The following is a 21,165-nucleotide window of genomic DNA, read 5'->3' on the forward strand; positions in this document are numbered from 1 at the left end:
AAATAACCTTAATTTTTCACAATTTTTTAGTTGAAATTATCCCTTTCTACACCATCTAAAGAAAGCACAAAGCATAAGCCCATAAAAGTTTTTTTTTATTTTCATCCTATTATTTCTTACATTTTCTATAGTAATCTTTGTTAGGAATTACCAGTGTTTTTGAAATTTACCCCCCCCCCTTTTTCTGAAACCCTCAGGCCCCTTAGAAACAAAAGAGCCCTATTATATCTATGTATTACTAAGCATTACCTTCTTGCATAATTTTGTTTGATTTTCTTTACCCCGACTTTTTTTTTTGGGGGGGGGGGAAATTTACATTACTTAATCATTGTTAAATAATTCAAAAAATTTAAACTAGTAAACAAAGTTAATATTTATGATGCACGCGTCCTACCTTCTATTCATGTGCCGCTTTTGCTAAAATGTGTCTTTGTGTGTTGAGGATGCGTAAATAAAAAAAGGGTGTTGGTTCACTCATGTCTTTTATTTGTTTTCTTCTTCCTAATAATGCACTAAATATAAACACTAAATTTTTTTTTATTTCTTGTGTAAACATATTAATGTAGGATTTCATGCCTTATACATTTAAGTTGGAAGCCTAAATCAATGACTGTTTCTGAATAGAAGACCTGTGTCTACTTCAATCATCGCCCGCGATGTTTTTGAAGCATTTATTGTTAATTAATTCCTACTTTTATTGCTAGTAATAAAATTGGAAGTATTTTGCACGCAGGCTACTTTCTCTTCACTTGCTTCTCTGGTCTTACCTGTCTATAGCTTTACCTCTTTATGGAAGCTTTCTTCATATAAACCTTATGTATGTAACTTGATATAATTTTTTTGTATAATTGATAAATATCCGTAACAGCCAGCCAATTGCTAATCTGAAAACGATTGCGTGATGCTGTAAAATGAGCAATGGTTTCTCCTTACTACTTTCAAATTCAGAGTCGGTTATTTTTGGGATGGTCACAAGAAAGCATACGTTTTTTTTTTTTTTTATCCTGAAGCCTAAAGGCAAGCGAGCACATCTCATTGGTTGGTACATAGTTGGGTAAGTATATCCTTTTTTGTTTCTTGGTTGGGGGAGTAAGTTGAAACTTTTAAAAAATCCCTTTTTTTGGGTGGGGGGGGGGTGTGTGTTTGGGTTAGGAGCAAGCTTTCTTCTCCAGTCCTCACAAAGGGTTATATAAAACTTTTTTTTTTTTTTCGTTTTTATGTCAATTTTCTGACAGGCTTTTTGGCTTATTATTTATCAACTTCATTCATGTACACTTTTGATCCTGTTATTAGTGATTTGTTCCTCTTTTCAACATCTGCACATTATCACGTAAAAGATCATGCGTTTTGCACGTTCACTATCTTCTTTTCATTTATCATTATTTTTTTATCATTATATTTTCTAATGTTTATTTCGTATAAGTAATTGAGCTATTCTGTTTTCTTTATAAAGACTATTCTTTTTCATTTTTTTTTTCTTTATTTTTTTTGCTCTGCTCTTCTTGCGTAAATGGAAATGAACGTGCTTGGAATAGGAACGCGCGTGCATAGGCTTAGCTAATTAAATCAGTTATGATTTAGCTTTGACTACCAGCTTACGGACATGATCAATATTTATTCTCTGCTTTTTTTTTAAAAATTGTCCAGGGGTGAACTTGACGAACTCCTTAAAATTAAAGAATTGACACTTTCTACTTAAAATTCCAGTCCCAATTCCTGTTGTTTTTTGTTTTTTTTCAGTAGTTTTTCATGTTTCAATTTCTAGGATAGGAAATTGAAACAGGAGTGAACGCTAAAGAACAAATCTGTTCATTAAAGGAATTGACTTCAGTTTAGTTAGAAATAGCTTTAATTAAAGAAAAAGAAATTTATTGCAGGTTTTGACCGTTCAGAGGCCAATTTAAAGAAATCCCTGAAATTGAAAATAAAACAAACCTCTGTGTAAATATCTTGCGGAAATTACTGTTTACATTTATAGGGGGTTTTCTGTTTAAATCTCAAGCGGTGGAAATTTAAACAGAAGTGATAATTAAAGAAAAGATAAATTCAGTTAAAGAAAAAAGAAATTTATTGTTTGTTTTGATTGTAATGAACGAATGGTTGAAAATGTATATGGGTTTTTGATAATGTTTTATGCAGTAGGGCGTGGCAATGTTTTTAAATGTGTTTACTGTGAATTTGGTCAAATAAGTCCCCTAAGCATTATTCAACGTTCAATGGCGAAAAGGCTCAAAGCTCATTTTTTAACGCATTTATTTGAAGTATTCTGTTAGGTAAAAGAATATGTAGTCTTCAAACAAGGTTAAATGTTTGCTGGTAATGTTATGACTATAGACTGTTTGAAGGAGTGTTAAGCGCGGTCTCAACATGAAGTGTTACACGTGAAACCCGGCAATATAAAGTGTGACTTTGAATAAAGTATTAAGGGAGGAAATTGGTTAAGATATTTGCCACCCTGGAAAACTGAAAAATAAATTTACTTTTAAAAATTCTTTTATCTCTAGATACACTAAAATGTATTTTATTTTTCTTGCTAAATGAAAATCTAATATTTTTTAAGACTGAAAGCTAAAGAGTTTTTATGCAAATATTCTTTCTGCTGTCACAGCTATAGAAAATTTTAAACTTTTATCCCCTTTTCCTCACCTTGTTTGAGGTAAAATGTTGGATACGCTCCAACATCTTGATTTGTTTCAGCTATTCAAATGCACAAGGGAAACATTTTTTCTGTTTACTTTTAGGTTTTATTATACTGTTCTTTGTAGGATGAAATACGTCAGTAGATAGGTTTTGGTTCATGTTCATTGTCATGTGTGATGATAAATGACAAATTGTCATGATGAGGATAAAGACATCATGATGTCTTTCAGGTATTAAAATGCTAATAAGATAAACTATAATAAGAATTATACAAAGATGTCATGATGACTAATGACTTGCAATGACAAACGAAAAATGACAAACCTAAAATGACAAATAAATTCACCATGATGGTGAATTTATCATAATGTCTTTTAGGTATTAAAGCGCTTATAAGAAAAACTGCAAAGTTTCTACCTATTAAATTGCATTATATTATTGTTGTTTTTTCTTAAGTTGAAATATTTTCCTAAGCACGTTTTAAACCACTTTAATTGTCGTGACGGCTGATGGCAAATACTTCATGATGACGAATAACTGTATGATAATAGAAGTGACAAATGTGGGTATTGATGACAGATACATCATAATGCCTTTCAGGTATCAGAAGAACAATTCCGATAACAATTTTTACTTATTAAATTATATTATGTTGTTCTTTTTAAATCGAAATACTTTTGTAGGCACGTTTTGGTTCACGTCCATTGTCCCCAGCTTCTTGTGAGAATGATCCGAATAGTTGTCTTTCAATCACCAGTGCATCAAACGAGCCACCGTTAGCTGCTTATGAATTGGGCGAGAAAGGAATTTTAGATGTCGCCTATGGGACAAATATGAAAAATTGGCTAGACGTAGCGATCAGATACGATATTCCAAGCGTGAAGAGTCAAGTGTTCGACATTTCTTCAGAGTATGTAGCTTATGTTGTTATTATTGTTATTACCAAAATGCAATAATGTATTACAGGTAATTACTTGGTAAAAAAAAAAAACTGTCCTCCTAATTTCGTAACTGAGATAAATGAGCATTTCAACAAGGTCTAGACCTTTCTCATCCATCGAATCACCTAGGACAAAACAGTATATCCAACCCGATAATCCGAAAATACACTAAACCCTGAAGCCTTTCTAAACTTGAGTTTACTAAACTTGTCTTGAACACCTGCACATTTATGGGAGTTACAGTAGCTCCAGGCAATTTATTTTAAGGGGTGTAATCCCTTGTGAAGCAACTGGGTCTACTATTTCTTCTGCGTACCCTAGGCTAAAATAATTTGCATGGGGTCGTTGTGTTTATTCATAGTTGGAAAATTGAAGAATTGGTGCAGATGAGTGTTTCTACTGTGTACAATGCGATGTGTTGATGATATCACTCCTGTCGTTGCGAAACTGTAGGCTAGGTAATCTCATCTTTCTAAACCCTTGCTGTATAAGATAGAGGATGATTTTACGCTGAGGCTTTTTTGTACGCTAAAGTCTCTCCGCCAATAACTGATTAGACCACTGATTAGGCCACGTTATAGCGCTGCCTAGGTAGAGAACTATTTGCCCAACATTTATTATTTTTCTTTCTTTCTTTTCTCCAACCATAATATATGGAAGGAGTAGGTGTAGAGACTCTGGGGGAGGCTCATTGAAAATCAGAAGTTCTAGTGCTCTTCAAGGATCGAAAGTGATTTGACGGTGACCAGTCCCTTTCTCATGCCCTTTTTTCTACCTCCCCCCTCCCTGTAACCCACCATAATATTGACTCAATTTTTGGGGATGACCTTTGCTCCCCCTGCCGCTGCAGCAAGGGCCGTAAAATGTACGAATTGTCTAAGGTGTACAGATAGGTTTTGTATTGGAAAAGGGGGCTATGTTTGACCTTGGTCGTTTGATTGGCTAAAAAATTTCAGGAATCGTTTCCTGAGGCTAGAGAAGCGTGTGTTTTGTAGGGAATGGGAGGGTGTGAGGGAACTTAAAAACGGACCAACATACTTTTTAATCAGGTCGGTTCGTTACACACATCCTTCAGCCCTTGGAATGAGAAACCCGGATGCAAAAGGAAAAATAGAAAGAAAGTATTGGTACCCCGAAAACAAGGCCCAACAAAGGGCTAATATGGGCCTATAAACTTTTTGTTTGAACAGGTTGAAGCTTAAAGCTGTAAGTTCATGATTAAGAAGACCCTAACATACGAAATGTTTTTTAATGTGCGGGTATAGCCCCACATAAATGGAAACTTTTGAAAACTTTCCCAATCGGTTTGAAGCTTAAGTCCTTTGGCCATAGGAAACCTTATGCACAAGAAAAAGAAATAAAGTGAGGTTCCCTCGTAATCAAGGCCAGGAAAAGATAAACAGTTGTTTTTCAGTTGGGGCGCTGGCCGTCCAAACATCGGGCTTCTTAATGGTCCAAAAAGCTTTTTTCGGGTCCGATTAATCAAGCAGTCATTTTATTCACTCTAGGAAATTACTTCACAGTTATTACTAGCGGGTTTTTGGCCCATGAAGCTTAGCTTGTTTGGGTACCTAACAATGCAACAATAAAACACTGCAATTACACTAAACCATGCATAGAATTACATAATAAAAAAAAAGAAACAATATACAGTGAAATTCTCTAATAAAGAATGAATGCGCAAAAAAATGATAAGCAAAGAGAAGTTTTAAAAAGAAAAGAAGAAAAAAAATCAATAACCGAGAAAGCAGAGAAAATGCAGAAGACCTGCAAATGACCACGGAAAAATAAGGAAGAATATGACAAAGCCCTATGGGCTCTGAAACCAATTGATAAATACTTTTGAGGAGAGTTGCATTTAAATCTTGAAGATTGGCAGACCGACTATCAGAGGCACTTGTGGTGCCTCTGTTTATGGTGGGAGGCACTTGTGCCGAGCCCTAACCCATTATGGGGTAAAACCTCCATGTTGAAGATGCAGTAATGAGGTGCGTGGCAGGTGGCACCGTTCCCCGTCTAATGATGCATGGCAATGGATTTATGGGCTTTGTTGGGCTAACCACCCGACAAAGCTTCTTTTACCTGGTCATGATTAACAACAAAAAGCCTCGGGCCAAACAGCCATTTCGACGACGACCTGTAGCACGTCCACCGACCATCCAAACGGACCTGTTTACGGTAGCCCACTGCAATGTACGAGGTCTCAGATGTAAGTTTGACCAGTTCCTAAATTTAGGGAACTTGGTCAAGCCATATATCATGTGCATCACTGAAACCAACCTAAACCAAGAAATTCAGAGCAGTGAGGATGGCATACATGGATACAAGCTCCTCAATCGGGATCAAGAGCCCACTGTCGGTATTAAATACGGAGGAGGAGGTATCGCTGTTTATCTGCAGAGCCATATACCTTATTCATGCCTGAATATACCAGATTCAGCAGGCGAAGAAGCTCTGTGGGTCAGGGTGACCCTCCCAAATAAATCTGTGATTGTCGGTACCGTGCATAACCCTCCAACTTACCAGATTACCAGCTACCTTGAAGCCTCCCGTGAATATATTCGGGGCAAGTACGCTAATTCTGCCATTATCCTTCATGGAGACTTCAACGTCCATCATAGCGTGTGGCTTCGCAGTAAAAATACTGATAAGGAGGGGTTGGACTTGTATGATCTATCTCTCTCTTACAAGCAGGAACAGCTTGTTGATTTCGACACGTATCACGACCCAAACAGATTGTTACAACTTAACCTATTCCTTACAGATCACCCTGCCTTCATTCATGTTGATGCCCATGTTTTCACAAGTGACCATATTACCGTCATTTCAAGTGGAAACCGAAGTATTCCGCCTCCAGTAAAGCATGATAGAACAACCTGGCTATGCAAAAGCGGTGATTGGGACGGTTTGAGAAACACTCTTTTTTCTCAGCAGTGGAGAGCCTTCCTCCTGGAAGGCCCAGAGAAAGCTGCAGATAAGTACCAGCAGGCCATAGTTGACTCTGTCGAAAATCATATTCCTTAAAGGCGGATCCAGGTGTCCAGTAAGGACAAACCTTGGTTTAACGCCCAGTGTAAGAAGACAATCCGAGCAAAGCAAAAGGCACACAAGCGATGGCTACTTTCAAAGAGCGAAGAGGACAGAATTGCATTCATAAATGCGCGCAAGGATGCAGTTCGAGCGATTCGGCAGTCCCAGGTTGAGTATAAGGAGAAATTCACCACCAAGCTTCAACTTGCTTTGCCAAAGAGTTGGTAGAAAATTGTCAAGGAGGCTTTACCGTCGTCCAAGGGGACGGCAATTCCTTCTCTCCAGAGTAAAAGGACAGTGGTACAAGATCCACAGGCAAAGGCTGAAGCTCTTGCTAGGGCTTTTGCCGAATTCTAGAATCTAGACGATGACGGTAGATAAGTGCCAAAATTCTCCGACCGAACCGACACTGTCCTCGAACGCGTGAATTTTTCTGCTCCCAAGATCCTTCGCATTCTGCAACATCTGGATGTGACCAAAGCCACGGGTCCTGACAACATACCAAATGTTGTCCTCAAGTCCTGCAGTGCCGAACTAGCTGGACCCTTGTCATTACTTTTCCGGCTGTGCTTTTGCTCCGGAACATTCCCACGAACATGGAATTCCGCCCATGTTACACCTACTCTAAAGCCAGAAGGCGATCCAACGAGCGTGGGCTCCTAAAGACCTATTAGCCTTCTCTCCTGTGTTGGCAAAGTCTACGAGAGCGTCTCCAATAAAACACTTCATCAGTACCTGGAATCAAATGACCTTCTAGGCGACCGCCAATATGGATTCCGCCGGAAACGCTCAACATTAAACTGCCTAGTGGCCCAGTATCAGGAGTGGATAGAACTACTGGCAATGGAATGCGACATCAGGCTACTATCCTTCAACATGGCGAAAGCTTTTGACAGAGTATGACACCTTGGCCTGCTAAAGAAACTCTATGTGTATGGGGTTCGTGGTTGCCTGTTAAAAGTGATTGAGAGCTTTCTTTCCGATCGTTCACTGCGGGTTGCTCTTGACGGGTTTATTTCTCGCGAACATCCAGTGAAAGCAGGGGTACCCCAGGGCAGTGTCTTGGAACCTACGCTCTTCCTTATCTACATAAACGACATGGGAGACAACCTCGCAAACCCTCTGCATCACTTTGCCGACGATATCATGACACACTCAGCCGTCCCTAAACACGGAGATCCAATACAAGCCTCACTTTCCCTACAGATGCATCTTTTGAAAATTGAAAAGTGGTCTGATGCTTGGATGATCAACTTCAATGCAACGAAAAACAAGGAGCTTCTAATTACCCGATCAAAGGTGCCACGTGAACACCCCAGTTTCATCTTCAAAAATGAAGCTATAAAGAGAGTCGACGAGCTTCGTCTACTGGGGATTCATTTCACCACCAATCTCTCTTGGAACAACCACCTTGATCGGGTGAGAACCTGCGCAAGACAGCTGGGAGTTACTCTTCGCTGCAAAAAACTTCTTCCATCAAGCTCGATCATCCCACTCTACAAGTCTTGCATCAGACCCATAGCTGAATATGGATGCCCGCTATTTGCTGGTGCTCCGAAAACGCTGTTGGCACCACTTCAGAAGATCCAGAATAGAAATAGGACGGGCTGCGCCTCTACACAAGAATTGCTCCAGCCTCTAAATGAAAGGCTTGATGTAGCGTCGATGGCTGTTTTCTACAAGTACATGAATTCGCCTCCCTCAGACGAGCTCTCTCGAATTGTGCCCCCCTTTGTCCAGCCGACAAGGCAGACACAAAGGCACACAACTCGGTCCAATTATCTAGAGGAGGATACGCCGAAAACCGAGTACTGGAGGAACAGCTTCATCCGGCGTTGCACTTCTATCTGGAACGATCTTCCTGGGGATATTATCCCTGCAAATCCCTCTGTTGACACCTAAAAAAGAAGGTTCAATAGACATTTAAAACCTCGAGGCCATTGAAAGAGGTAGATGAATAGCGGCATATCAGATACTTTGAAGTACCTGGCGCCGTGAATATTGGAATAAAAAAAAAATTGTTTTACCGCTTTCTCAGGTGAGGCAGCTGCAGAAGGCAGGGTTGTGAAATATTGTTAGAGTTGACAGCAGCTTCCCTTACTATACGGCTGCCTTCAGGGCTGCATTGTGTTACGTTTGTGTCACAAGGAAAAAGGCATATGGACTGATCTATTAAATGATTTCATTTTACAGCTTTGTCAGATGAGGCAGCTGCAGAAGGCAGAGTTGTGAAATATTATTAAAAGAATTGGCAGCACCCTACCTTTCTATACGGCTGCCTTCAGGGTTTCGTAAATGTTGTAAAGAGGGTATTTTATGTTTCCTGAGAGAAAGAGATTGTCCATACCTTAAATGAATTTCCTCCACAATTCAGGATTTTTTGTGCAAAATATTGATTCAGTGCAGATCCCAGGGAAATATTCAAAAAATTCTTATACCGTATTTATTAACTAAATCATCAGTATTGTGACTCGATATTGTGACTATTGTGACTCTGACAGTTCAAAGTTAATATTTGTGATTTCTGTTGCAGACACTTTACACAGATTAGAGTCATACAAATGCAATTTGGGTTTAGGCTCTTCTTCCGTTTAGCATCAGTAAATGCCACTCTGGGAGTGGCTATGGGCCTGGGTTAAACACAACAGCTGATTTTTATATTCTCAGTTCTGAGTGCTGATGACCAGTCACATAAATTCAAGTCTGATAACACAGTCGAAATATGTGTTGTGCTACAACCTTAGAAAGTGGCCACATTTTGTTCTTCCTTTTGATTAATTCACCGCAGGGGTTGTTAGATCGAAAAAAACAAGACCGAAGAAAAGTTAAGGTCAGAAGTATGAGGGAGCAAACGTCATCAATTAGAGGGGCAGACCCCTTGGCTGGATCTGTTCTAGTAGGAAAAGTACGGTTGGAAGAATTAACATGGAAAAGAGAATCGCGCGTGACATCGGGTTCAAAATTAACCAGGTTACAGTGAAAATCACCAAGCAAACAATCACGTTGTTCAATAAAATCACGTGTACATGACAGTTGGGGTGGTTTGTAAAAAACAGGTGAACTGTATGGCACGTGTGAATTCACCTTCCATTATTTGCTACTGGACTGAAGATATGCTCAAGTTCGGGTCTTCTAGTAGCTACCAGCGTTGACCTGACACAAATTGAAATGCCGCCAGATTATTTGGTAACCTACTTGAGTTGATGGTATGCTGTATATCTCTCCAGTTCATATGCATATAGCAATTTATATTCTGAAGTCTTATTATTTTTATGGACAATCTTTGTGGCTCCATCAACAACAGTGATATGCTACTAGGCCTGGTAATTTCTTCAGTTTATTTTCAACTTTTATGTATTTGTTGTGCCCTTGCTTGAATGCTTCAAGCGAAAGATTTTCAGAGATTACCTCTGCTGGGAGGCTATTCCAGGTGGCGACGAATTGCCGGGTGAAGCTAATTTTTAGGTAATCCTGACGGGGTGTATCTTGCTGAAGTAAATCCTGCTGGGCTGTGTTCTAGTCAGTTACCCTTAAAGGCTTTGCTCTTTCAGAAAGGAGCTTTGATAATACCTCTGGTGGGAGGAGGGGGAATGCACGTGTTTATAAAAGACTGACATACGTAGTAGCCCCATCGATACGGTCTTGGGTCGACTGCAGGGTTTTGCATCAAGGTTACTAGAAGTTGCTGGGGAAGCTACTAAATTTTGAGCAAATTAGATTGGAGACATATGGCTTTTTGGAGCAATAAGCTCATCAATATGCTCAGTACTATTACTACTAGGATTAATACCATTGCCTCTGGACATTCCATCACTATATAATACAGTTCAATAACATAATTAATAGGTTTGCAAGTTGAACAAACATATATATTATTAGGCAGGGGAGTACGTTAAGAGGACTATGCATTTTGTCTAGAGGGGGTTGGTTTCAAGATGCCCGGTAATGATTGAAAAGCTGTGTTACTTCAGACCAGTTTGATACTTGCAGCCATAAGTCCTCGGACATGGTCCCTAAAAAAATTGCTGTGGAAGGCATGGTCCCTTCAAAAAGCTCCCTTCGGAAAGGGCCAAACGTTCTTTCTGATAAGCTCAAAACTTGTATCCTGAAGTCATTGCTCCAAAAAGACTCCAATATAAAGGAAATAATATTGGTTCTCCCAAAAAAGACTAAAAACTTGTTTTTCCAACTGGGTTGTAACTTACATCTAAAGATCCTGGGCCAAGGGAACCAAAATGTAAAAAAAAATGTTTTACGTGGACTCCGTATATTCTTATTCGCTTGAAAATTATATCTGAAGTTTCTTGGACCAAGAAATCCCAACTCGCAAAACAGAGAAGAAAAAAAAAAATATTTGTTCACCTGAAAAATGGGCCCGAAGAAGCCAGTAGATTTTTTTTCAATCCGGCAGATAAAAATTTAAAACCAAAAGGCCCTTGTTTAATGGAACCATAAACAAAGCACAAAGAAAAATTTTAAACGGAAACTTCAACTCATTTTGATTAGCTTGAGGCATCCAAGCATCATTACATTATAAGACCAAAATGGCTTTACATGACATATGAAACTAAGAGAGGAAAGAAAATAATAAATTCAAAATAAAATAAAAAAAAGGTGAGAAAACTAGGATTTTCTCAGCCAGTGGCAAAACATGAAGACGAAGAAAAAGCAAATATTTCGACAAGAACCTCCGCCAAGTCGTCCTCAGTAAAAAAAGTAAGTAAGTATGACGGCACTAGACACTTAATGTCCAAACCGGAGGTGCTGATCTCCGTTTCGTGGCCATTCAGCCAGGAAGTGCAATGGGGGGCTGGTGGCCAGCCATCCTGCGCTTTTACACACCCTTCCTGCTTACCTTCCCCAGATTTCTCCAGGTACTCATTTAGACCTTGGTTGACTCTGGCTAAGCTTACAGGGTCAAACCACTGACCCGCGTCCCAAACCAAGAAACTGGCCACACCAGGGATCGAACCAGTGCCCCTTGGACAAAGAACTCAACCCAGCGCACGTCCACTTGTCGTCCTCAGTGCTAAACAAAAAAAGAAAAAAAAAACGAAAATCTAACCTTTCAAAATTTACCCGACAAAAACAGACAGTCTGTTCTGTTTTTGTCGGGTAAACTTCGAAAGGTTAGATTTTTGTGTTTTTTTGTTTTTCTTGTTTCTTCTTTGTTTAGTACTGAGGACGACTTGGCGGCGGTCCTTGTCGAAATATTTGCTAGTTCTTCGTCTTCAAGTTTTGCCACTGGGTCAGAAAATGCTCGTTTTCTCACCTTTTTTATTTTATTTTTCATTTATTATTTCCTTTCCTCTCTTAGATTCATAAGGATCATTACCTAGGCTAAGGGAACCACACACTTTTTAGGGATGCCGGGGGTGGAGTGCGTTATAAGGGTCTTGCCAGTGGTCTGGTATTTTTTTCTTTGTTCAGTTTGAAACTTACCACCATAAATCCCTGGGTGAAGGAATGCCTAAATAAGAACCGTGAAATCGTTATCCAGGGAATTCATAAAATTATGCTTGTATGATAAATAGTTAGCTATGAGTAAAAGAGTTCACAACATTCAAGTTTTTCAGAAAATTTTGAAATATGTATATCAAAAGCATTCTTTAGAACCGAAAAATTTATTTTCCCATTTTTAGTCCATTTGTAAAACGTGGTTTTTAAAGTTTTTTTGTAAAGTATTTATCTAACTTTAATAAATCTGAAATGATTAAGCCTTTAAGGAATATATATCGGTGTATAATAATAATAATAATTTATTCATAACCCACTATTATACAAAACAAGCGGAGAAAATTACGCTAAAAAGGAAGAAAAATCAAATACACAGAAACATAGATAAGTTAAACTTTAATCACAGACAAAAACACGCAGATAATATCATGGTTTGGGCCTAGGGACACAAAGGCATGTCTTGCTAAATTAGTACTAAGCAATTCAAACAATTGGATAATGTCGGTTGCACCATATGTTCAGTATGTTCAGTATCGAATACATTCCACTTAATAACAAGACAGAACGGTCACAATATGTGGAATACATTTTAGGTAAAGCTTGGAGTGAATATTTTCCATGGTTAGGTACAATTTTTGCATATCCAATCTTCAACTTTTCTTTAACATCTATCAGAACCTGAAGTCGCAAAAAAAGTGAGTATAAAACAAATGCTAATTCTTAACCACCGTAAACTCGCAACATTGCGAATTACTGAGGATCCACAGGACAAATTTTGAGCTGATGACTTGGGATTGAAAACTAAATATTAGCATTTATCAACATTCAAAAACAGACCGACATCCCAAAACATCATAGACATACGTTGCACAGATAATGCCATAATAGACTTGGTTCGGCTTAAAACTAGCAGGTCGTCCGCATGCGCAATACAAAGACTTGTTTCCTGATAACACATTTTGAATGCAAACATTAAAAGATAAGGTAATAGCACTCCACTCTGTGACATTCCAGACTGAACTGGTATATTACCATAGTACCCTGTACCAGATTTTAAATGAAGAAACTAATGATTATATCAAAAATTAAGTACATATATGACAGAATTGTTCAGTCCAAACTCTGACAGAGTGCCACATTTGTGCATGGCAAATGCTATCGAAAGCTTTAGACAAATCCATATCGTAAATATGTAATTCATAACCTTTAGATTGGGCATCATAAAGAATTAAAGCTAAAACCTTATGCGCATGTTTGCAAATACATTACATTAATAAATTAAATTAAACTCTGAATTCCCGTTTTTTTCTTCAGTAATCTTGGTTATGTTTTTTTTCGATATTATGAGAAATGGAAATATTCAGCTCGAAATAAGAAAAGTTAAAACATTTAAAATGTATTAAAAATTGTAAATTTACGTTTTTAACCTGGATGAGAATGTAACAACCTTACTCTTCTTTTGAAAAAAATTATATCTTTGTTTTTATCTTTATCAGAATTAATATTTTTATATAAAATCATAAAATATTTTATGAAGGTATTATGTGTACATTATTCATCTTTACAAATCTTTTATGATTGAACCTGTATCTATGTCTTTTTATATCTCAACATTTTATCTGTACAAAACTATTTCTTTATTTAGAAATAAATTATTGTAAATACCGCTTCTATAAACTTTTTCTCTTCTAGCAACTATGGTTTCAATGCACCAGGGTTGTCTCCCTGGCTCATTCTCGTTCTTATTATTCTTATTCTTATTATTCTTATTCTTATTATTATGGCTTATTCTGGCTTATATGGTTTTCAGTAATCTTGGTTTTTAATGCACCAGGGTTGTCTCCCTGGCTAATTCTTAAACAAAACCCACTTTAACAACTCACTTTATATTTTTTGAAAGCCCAAAAATAAAATTGCATATAGAAAAAGCGTTGCACAGGGTTAAATGGTAGTTAGTGCGCCATCTAGCCGGAGCTCTATTTTGAAGTCCCAACTTGCCAAAAGGTTGGAAAGATCATAGTGCCAAAATTGAATGGAGAATCAAAAAGGAAGAATCCCACCAAGAGAATTTTGGGAATTCGATTTTATTGTAACAAAAACAACATCAACTAAACTACTAACACCCTGCCATGCTAAGAAAAGGATACAAAAAAACGGCTACAGAGGGATGGTCACATTTGCTCAACTTTCTAACCAGTAATTAAAAAATATGTAGCAAAAAAGAGGGAAAAACAAACACTCAAAATATAAAGTGAATCAAGAGATGATAACCAATTTCTACCTAATTCATTCTATAATAATAACAATCAAGTGAAAAAAGCACTAACAAGCACTAACCTTTGGGAATTAGAAAAATAAATACTATTAGAAAATAAAGAATGCAAAGCTGAAAATGGTCAATGCCCTTAGAAACATCAAGCGCATAAAGATGAACACCGTAATATCTACCACGAGAAGCATCATGAAGAATAGAAGATAGAATAAGGTGAAGATGGCTGCATCCAACATAAAAGATTTTGCTGCCAACTTCCTAACATTTCAGTAAACTACTTATCCTCTGATAGCTTCATAATATCTTAGGGATAATCAGGCATAACTGGCTATTGAATAAAGCCATCCAATCATGTAGCTTATAATGTTTATTGAAACTAGCGCTTTACTGAAAATACAAAACAGGCCCCCAAAAAAAAGACTTTTTCTTTGAAGAAGACTCTATGCACACACAAAAAAGGAAAAAAAGAAACTATTCTCACTAGCTTACTCTCCAATAATTATGAATAACCAAAAGAGAAAACAACAAATATTATTAACTTTTATCTTACAAACATCTCTTCGTTTACTTGAGTAGAATATAGCCTAGTGTAGCCTAACGGAACTTAATGTCGTCTTTACAATTTTAGGCACTTGATTCCTGTAATAACGAAAACGTTCCAGGGCATGATAGGACAGTCCCATCAAGGTCTAACTTTACGACCTTTCTGGAATCAGAGTGCAACTCTAAATTTCTTTGTGCCTTTTGCTTTGTCATGCAGCTCTCAAAGATGCCTCAAATCAAAGCATATTCTCATTGCCCGACCAACGGAACTGTGGAAGGAATGCTTGAAGACCTTAGGAAATCAAGACCCTGACGTTATAAAATGTGCGTATCTACTCTGTATTGTTAAATTGTTTTTCTTCTGATTTCCTTCATTTATAGCCGTCTTCAGGTTTTTGCAATGGTTTTTGAACTGGTTGCTAGAAAACTGTCTTCTGGACTTTTTGGGGTCGGTCAATTTTCAATTCGTTAAAATGGATCTTATAAAATTCGCTTATCACACTTATTTATCGATAATTTAAATTGATTATTTGGCACACTTAAAAATCTATAATTTTCGCACAAGAATAACCATAGTTAAAGTCAAGTAGTAGACCATTAATGGCTTTATCGTGCTTGTTTCAAACAGTTCATGGTAACGAACTGTAAGTAAAAAACAACGCGGCTCAAATGTAACCGAAACTCTAAAAAACGGAATTTTGGTACCAATAGATATATCAAAAGAAGTGCATTTTTATGCTGATTTCAAATATATAAGTTTTATCAAGTCTAATCCTACCCATCGAAAGTTACGAGCCTGAGAAAATTTGCCTTATTTTCGAAGAAAGGGGGAACACCCCCTAAAAGTCACAGAATCCTAATTTTTTGCCAGAAGACAGATCACAGATGTGTTTTTTTTTTTTTTTTTTTTTTTTTGTAAATGTGTTTTTTTTTTCAGGCGTGATCGTATTGACCCAGTGCTCCTAGAATATTTCCAGAGGGCGAATTTGAACGAAAATTAAAAGTTCTTGTGTTCTTTTTAACTGACCGAAAAATTGGAGGGCAACTAGGCCCCCTCCCGCGCTCAAGTTTTTTTCAAAGTCATCTGATTAAAATTTTGAGATAGCCATTTTGTTCAGCATAGTCGAGAAATCTAATAACTATGTCTTTAAGGATGACTTAATCCTCCACAGTCCCGTGGGAAGGGCTGCAAGTTGTGAACTTTGCCCATTGTTTACATATATTTTAGGTTATTGCGAAGTATACAGACGATTTCAGGGGGGATTTGTTCTGGTGGAGGGGGGTGGGGGAGAGAGGGTTACATGGGAGGATCTCTCCATGGAGGAATTTTTCATGGGGGAAGACAATTTTCCACATTGGGGGTTCCGGATTTCCTGGTATTATTTAAAAAATGATCAGAAATTAAATTAAAAAAATCAAGTTTTTTCAACTGACAGTAAGGAGCAACATCAAGACTTAAAACTAACAGAAATTATTACGTATACGAGGGCGTTATCCCTCTCGTCAATATGTCGCTCTTTACGCTAAAGTTTTTTTTAGTAGTTTCAAAAGAGCTATTTATTGTAATTAAATGGCCTTTGTGATTCAAGGGTCATTCTTAAATAATTGGAACAAAATTCGAAGATATTTAATTACTAAAGCAAGTCCAATTTCTAATAGCGATTTTTTCTAAGCTTCAAACTTTTGGTTTTATTTTTTAAGGTTTTTGAATTGTTGTAATCCCTTGTTAAAATATATACAAATATTTTTGTAATTACCAATTTTTTGCTGTTAACGCAATTTAATGTATTTTTTATACCGATGTCTGTCCAAAGATATTTGATTATTGAAGCTACTTTTTCCCAAAATTCAGCCACTTTTCGAATTTTTTCAGACTTCCTACAAAACAAATTTTTTCCTACAAAACAAATTTGAATATATTAGAATTAATTTGAAATAGCTTAGATTCATTTAGAATAAATATGAAATTATTTTTCTTTTCTTGCCATGTTGAATATTTTCTATTTCGTATTTATCATCATATTTATTTCAAATTTTGAAATCTTTATTTGTATTGTCAAACTTATTTGTATTGTCAAATTTATCGTTATTTGAATAGGATAGACTGAAGTAATTTTGGAAAATATTAAAAGAAATAGATTTTTTTTTTTACTATAAGTTCTTAAAGTTTGATATAGTATTCTGTACACTTGACTTTTCTTTCATTCTTACTTAACCTATCGTTTAGCCTACAAGTCCTTGCTCAAGTATCATCCATTTATATGTGAAAACCTTAGACATAGTAGTGCTGAAGTCAAATTATCAGATTCATCAAGTCAAGCCTCCATTGGTACCAGCAAAAACAGTGGTTTAAATCTACAGTTCTACCCATATGAAAGCAGTGATATCTTTATTCCAAGACAGGCGTTAATTTGGGCTCTTATTGAAAATAAGAAGGTAAGGCGGACTCTTTTTCCCCTCAAAGATTGTAGAAAACTATTTTTTTTTGAAAAATCAGCTCTTTAAATAAAATGTTTCTTCAACGTCAGAAGCCTACCTAACAAATACAAGAAAGTAACTCGTTGAATTATTTCATTTAGAAATTTTCCTTTTATATTTCCATAAAATATTGACGGATTTTTATAAAAAGTTTTATCAATTAGGTAAGTAGTGACCCAATAGGTAACGGGTCTTAGCTCATAAAAAATACCAAATGATTATTTACGAAGGAGTCTTCTATTTCTCAATTATTTATTTCAATCAAATACACAAATGAATATATGAAAATACAAAAATAAAACTAGAAAAATTAACAAGGAGGAAATTATTGGATGAGATTGATGAAACACCATTAGTAAACTTTTTTCATATTGTAACCGCAACTTCTGAATGATGGACTAATTTTTGATCCTCGACCAGTGACAATCCCTGAGGCTGTCTGTATTCACTATCTTTCCTCCCTAACGATCCCTTTCTTGATTCTGATTAGTTAATCATAAACATTACGTTTGAAAATTACGTTAAGTGCAGTTTAAGCGGCTGCACTCCTTGTGTGCCTTCCGTCACAAGAGAGACGTTACTTTCGGCTCCTGCTCGTGATCAAGCAAGTGAGGTGGATTCTTTTTCGCATAAAAACTGATGGAAAAATCAAAATTTTTTCAGAAACCATTGTTTAAAAAATGTTTGCCCATCAATTAGTATTTAAATTAATACAACTGAATAATTTTGTAATAACATTGTTTTGAACTTTTATTTACAATTATTTGAAGAATTTTGTTAGATTGTTTTTCTGGAAAAGAGTAATGTTCACAAGTTTACGAGTATTTTACATATGTATAAAAATTTATACTGTTTAATTGTTCTCCACTTACAAATTACCATATAGGAAAAAATCCTGTTGGGAGAGATTTAGGCTATTTCATTTTTGTTGGCTGAAATCCTCACTTTCTTCATTTGGTCGGCAATTTTCTGTAGCATTTTATAGTCAGCATACTAAACTGATGAAAAAAACATCATCAAGCCTTGTCCGACCTATAATAAAACTTCCTGAATGATAGACTGAGTCGGTGTCCTGGACTACTAATTATCCCTGAGCTAGCCTATAATCCCATCTTTGGACTAATTTAGACTCTGATTATGCGGATAAAAATAAAGCGTTTTTTTTTATTCAGTACGTTGCTAAAAACCCCATTATCCTACCCTCTGCCGCTAAGAGTCACTCCTCCCGAAAGGCAGACCGAGTCCGTGTCCTGGACTGCTAATAATCCTTGAGCTAGCCTATAATCTCATCTATGGACTAATTTAGACTCTGAATATGCGGATAAAAATAAACATTCTTTATTCAGCATGTTGCTAAAAACCCCTTTATCATACCCTCTTCCACTCATATTCACTCCTCCCGAAAGGTATACCGATTCCGGGTCCTGGAGCACCAATAATCCCTGAGCCACACTAAAACCCACCTATGGACGAAACTTGATTCTAATTATGTTGATTAAGAAAGTATCTTTGTAGTCAGCATATCGACGAAAAACCATCATCAAGCTTCTGCAGCTTCTAATCTTATCTCCCGAACGACAGATTGATTCCTGGTTCAGTCCTAATAATATTTCTTCAGCCAGACTAAGAATTTTATTGCACCTCTTGAGCGATAAACTGGTTGTGGATTCTGGGCTATTAATAATTCCTCAGCCTGACTATTAAATAAGATCGCACCTCTGAGTGACCCATTCTGTGTTCTTGACTTTTCATAAATTTCTCAGTCTAACCATAAATATGATCGCACCTCATCAGCAACGTAGATCGATTCGGCGACTGTTAATAATCTCTAAGTCTGGATTTAAATACTACCTAATCGCTTGAGTGATTGGCTGATTCTCAATCCTAGGCTATTAATCCTTAAGCCTGACTCGCATATGAGTAACATAGACAGATTCTGCGTCCTGGGCTGTTAATAATCCCTAACCCTCGCTATAAATACTTTTATATCGCTTAAGTGATAGGCTGATTCTGGATCATCAACTTTTAATAATCCATTGGCCTGACAATAAATGCTTTCACCTCTAGAGTGACATTCTCTATCCTCGACTGTTAGCGAACCCTCGGCCTAACTATAAACACTATTGCACCTCTTGAGCAATATAGACGAATTCTGCGTTCTGGACTGTTAATAAACCGTCAGACTGACTGTAAATACTGTCACACCTCTTGAGTGTCATAGACTAAATCTGTTTCCTTTACTTTTAATAATCCCTTAGACTGACTATGAATTTTATAGAACCTCTTGAGTAACATAGGCCGATTGTGTGTCCAGGACTGTTAATAATCCTATTTTGTCAGCTTGAATATAAATACTATCACGTTTCCTGGGCGATAAACCAATTCTGTGTTTTGGACTATTAATAATCCCTCGGCCTGACTATTGATACTACTGCACCTCTTGAGTAATAGACTGATTTCGGGTCATCTACTTTTGATAATTCCTCAGCCAAACTATAGTGCTGTATGTGGATCAATGTTGAATCTGATCAGTTAAATTTATGTTCAAAGTTTATTTAAAGCCAAGATCTAGTTATTGCCTATTTGAGGTATGAAGCTAAGAGAGGAAGGTATGATACTTTCCCTCTTTTTCCTCTCTTAGTTTCATACGTCATGTATAGCCAGTGTGGTCTTAGAAAGTATTTGCATATTTGAGGAATTCTGTTTTTCTCCAGAGGTTTGACTATTAGCTGGCTTGAGGAAACTTTTGGAGATTAATTCATTTGCTGAAATCTGTTTCTATCCACTTGAAGGGAAGGGCATCTACATTACAAGAGAAAATAGTGAAAATAGGACAATTCCAGTGGTTCCAAATGCGTTTTTAAATGGAAATTAAGTTTTCCTGTTGAAAAGGGCTAATGAAATGAGTCTCTATCATCCCTCATTACTCTTGCTTTCCACTTTTGGTGTGGTCACTGTATCTGACTGACGCTAAAAAAAAATTATTCAGTGAGAAACCAAAGGGGCATAACCAAGTCAAACCAAAGGAGAAACTAAGTCAAAGGGGTATAAATTCCACCCCGGGTACGTCTGTATTGTTTTTTTAGGGGGGAATCCTCAAGAAAATACAAAACTGGCCCCAGTGCATGGGAAATATAAGGTATTGTTAAAAACACATTAAAAAATTCTGGGTTTTAGGGGGGCACGGATCCGAAGGCCGCTTTTATATGCGCACCCATCCTGTGTTACTGTGTAAGCCTCCCTATCTTTGAAAAAATAATTTTCGATATTAAAAAAAAGGTGTTTTCCTAAATCGTGATACTTTGTTGTTTTTTTTTTTTTTTTTTTTCAGGACTCTCCCTGTAAAACGTGGCCTAATCTCTGTTATAGACTTTATTTCATATGAGAGAGGGGCTAACCTTTCGGCAAAAGAAAAACTATTGGGAAATGTTTCATGGGTGAATAAACCGTTTTCTTTCAGCCATGGTCACAGACAATTAGTTGTCTTACTTGAAACTATCTTAACACAACATCTGGGCTAAATGTAAAAAAAACACAAACAGATAATGTTATATCTCTAATACAGTTGTTTTGCCGTGTTTGCTGCAGAACTGTGCCCTATGTTTATCACGGAATTATTTGTTACTAAATCTTACCATATAGAACATATGAATATGGGACTGCATTTTATTTTTTACCAAAAAAAAGGCAATTACTTTAATTCACTGAATGGACTAGTAATTTCGTACATTTCTTGTGTTTTATATGTGAATCACCCAATAGAAAAAGGAATCTAAAAGGAATCACCCAATAGAAAAAGGAATC

The 21,165-nt window shown here is 36.7% G+C and overlaps 1 protein-coding gene across 3 annotated transcripts in view; it reads left to right on the top strand.

The window, feature by feature from the left end:
• The window catches only part of LOC148943128 (KICSTOR complex protein SZT2-like), a 495,507-nt gene that overhangs the window by 425,688 nt on the left and 48,654 nt on the right, over positions 1–21,165 (top strand). For all 3 annotated transcript variants that reach the window (XM_089102275.1, XM_089102276.1, XM_089102278.1), the window contains 3 exons: positions 3,324–3,550; positions 14,969–15,207; positions 17,111–17,319. In XM_089102275.1, the coding sequence (XP_088958401.1) occupies positions 3,324–3,550; positions 14,969–15,207; positions 17,111–17,319 (675 nt within the window). The remainder of the gene's footprint in view (positions 1–3,323; positions 3,551–14,968; positions 15,208–17,110; positions 17,320–21,165) is intronic.

The sequence above is a fragment of the Artemia sp. Qi Xiang Cuo genome, chromosome 16 (assembly GCF_049724085.1).
Source record: "Artemia sp. Qi Xiang Cuo chromosome 16, ASM4972408v1, whole genome shotgun sequence".
NCBI classification, from domain to species: domain Eukaryota; kingdom Metazoa; phylum Arthropoda; class Branchiopoda; order Anostraca; family Artemiidae; genus Artemia; species Artemia sp. Qi Xiang Cuo.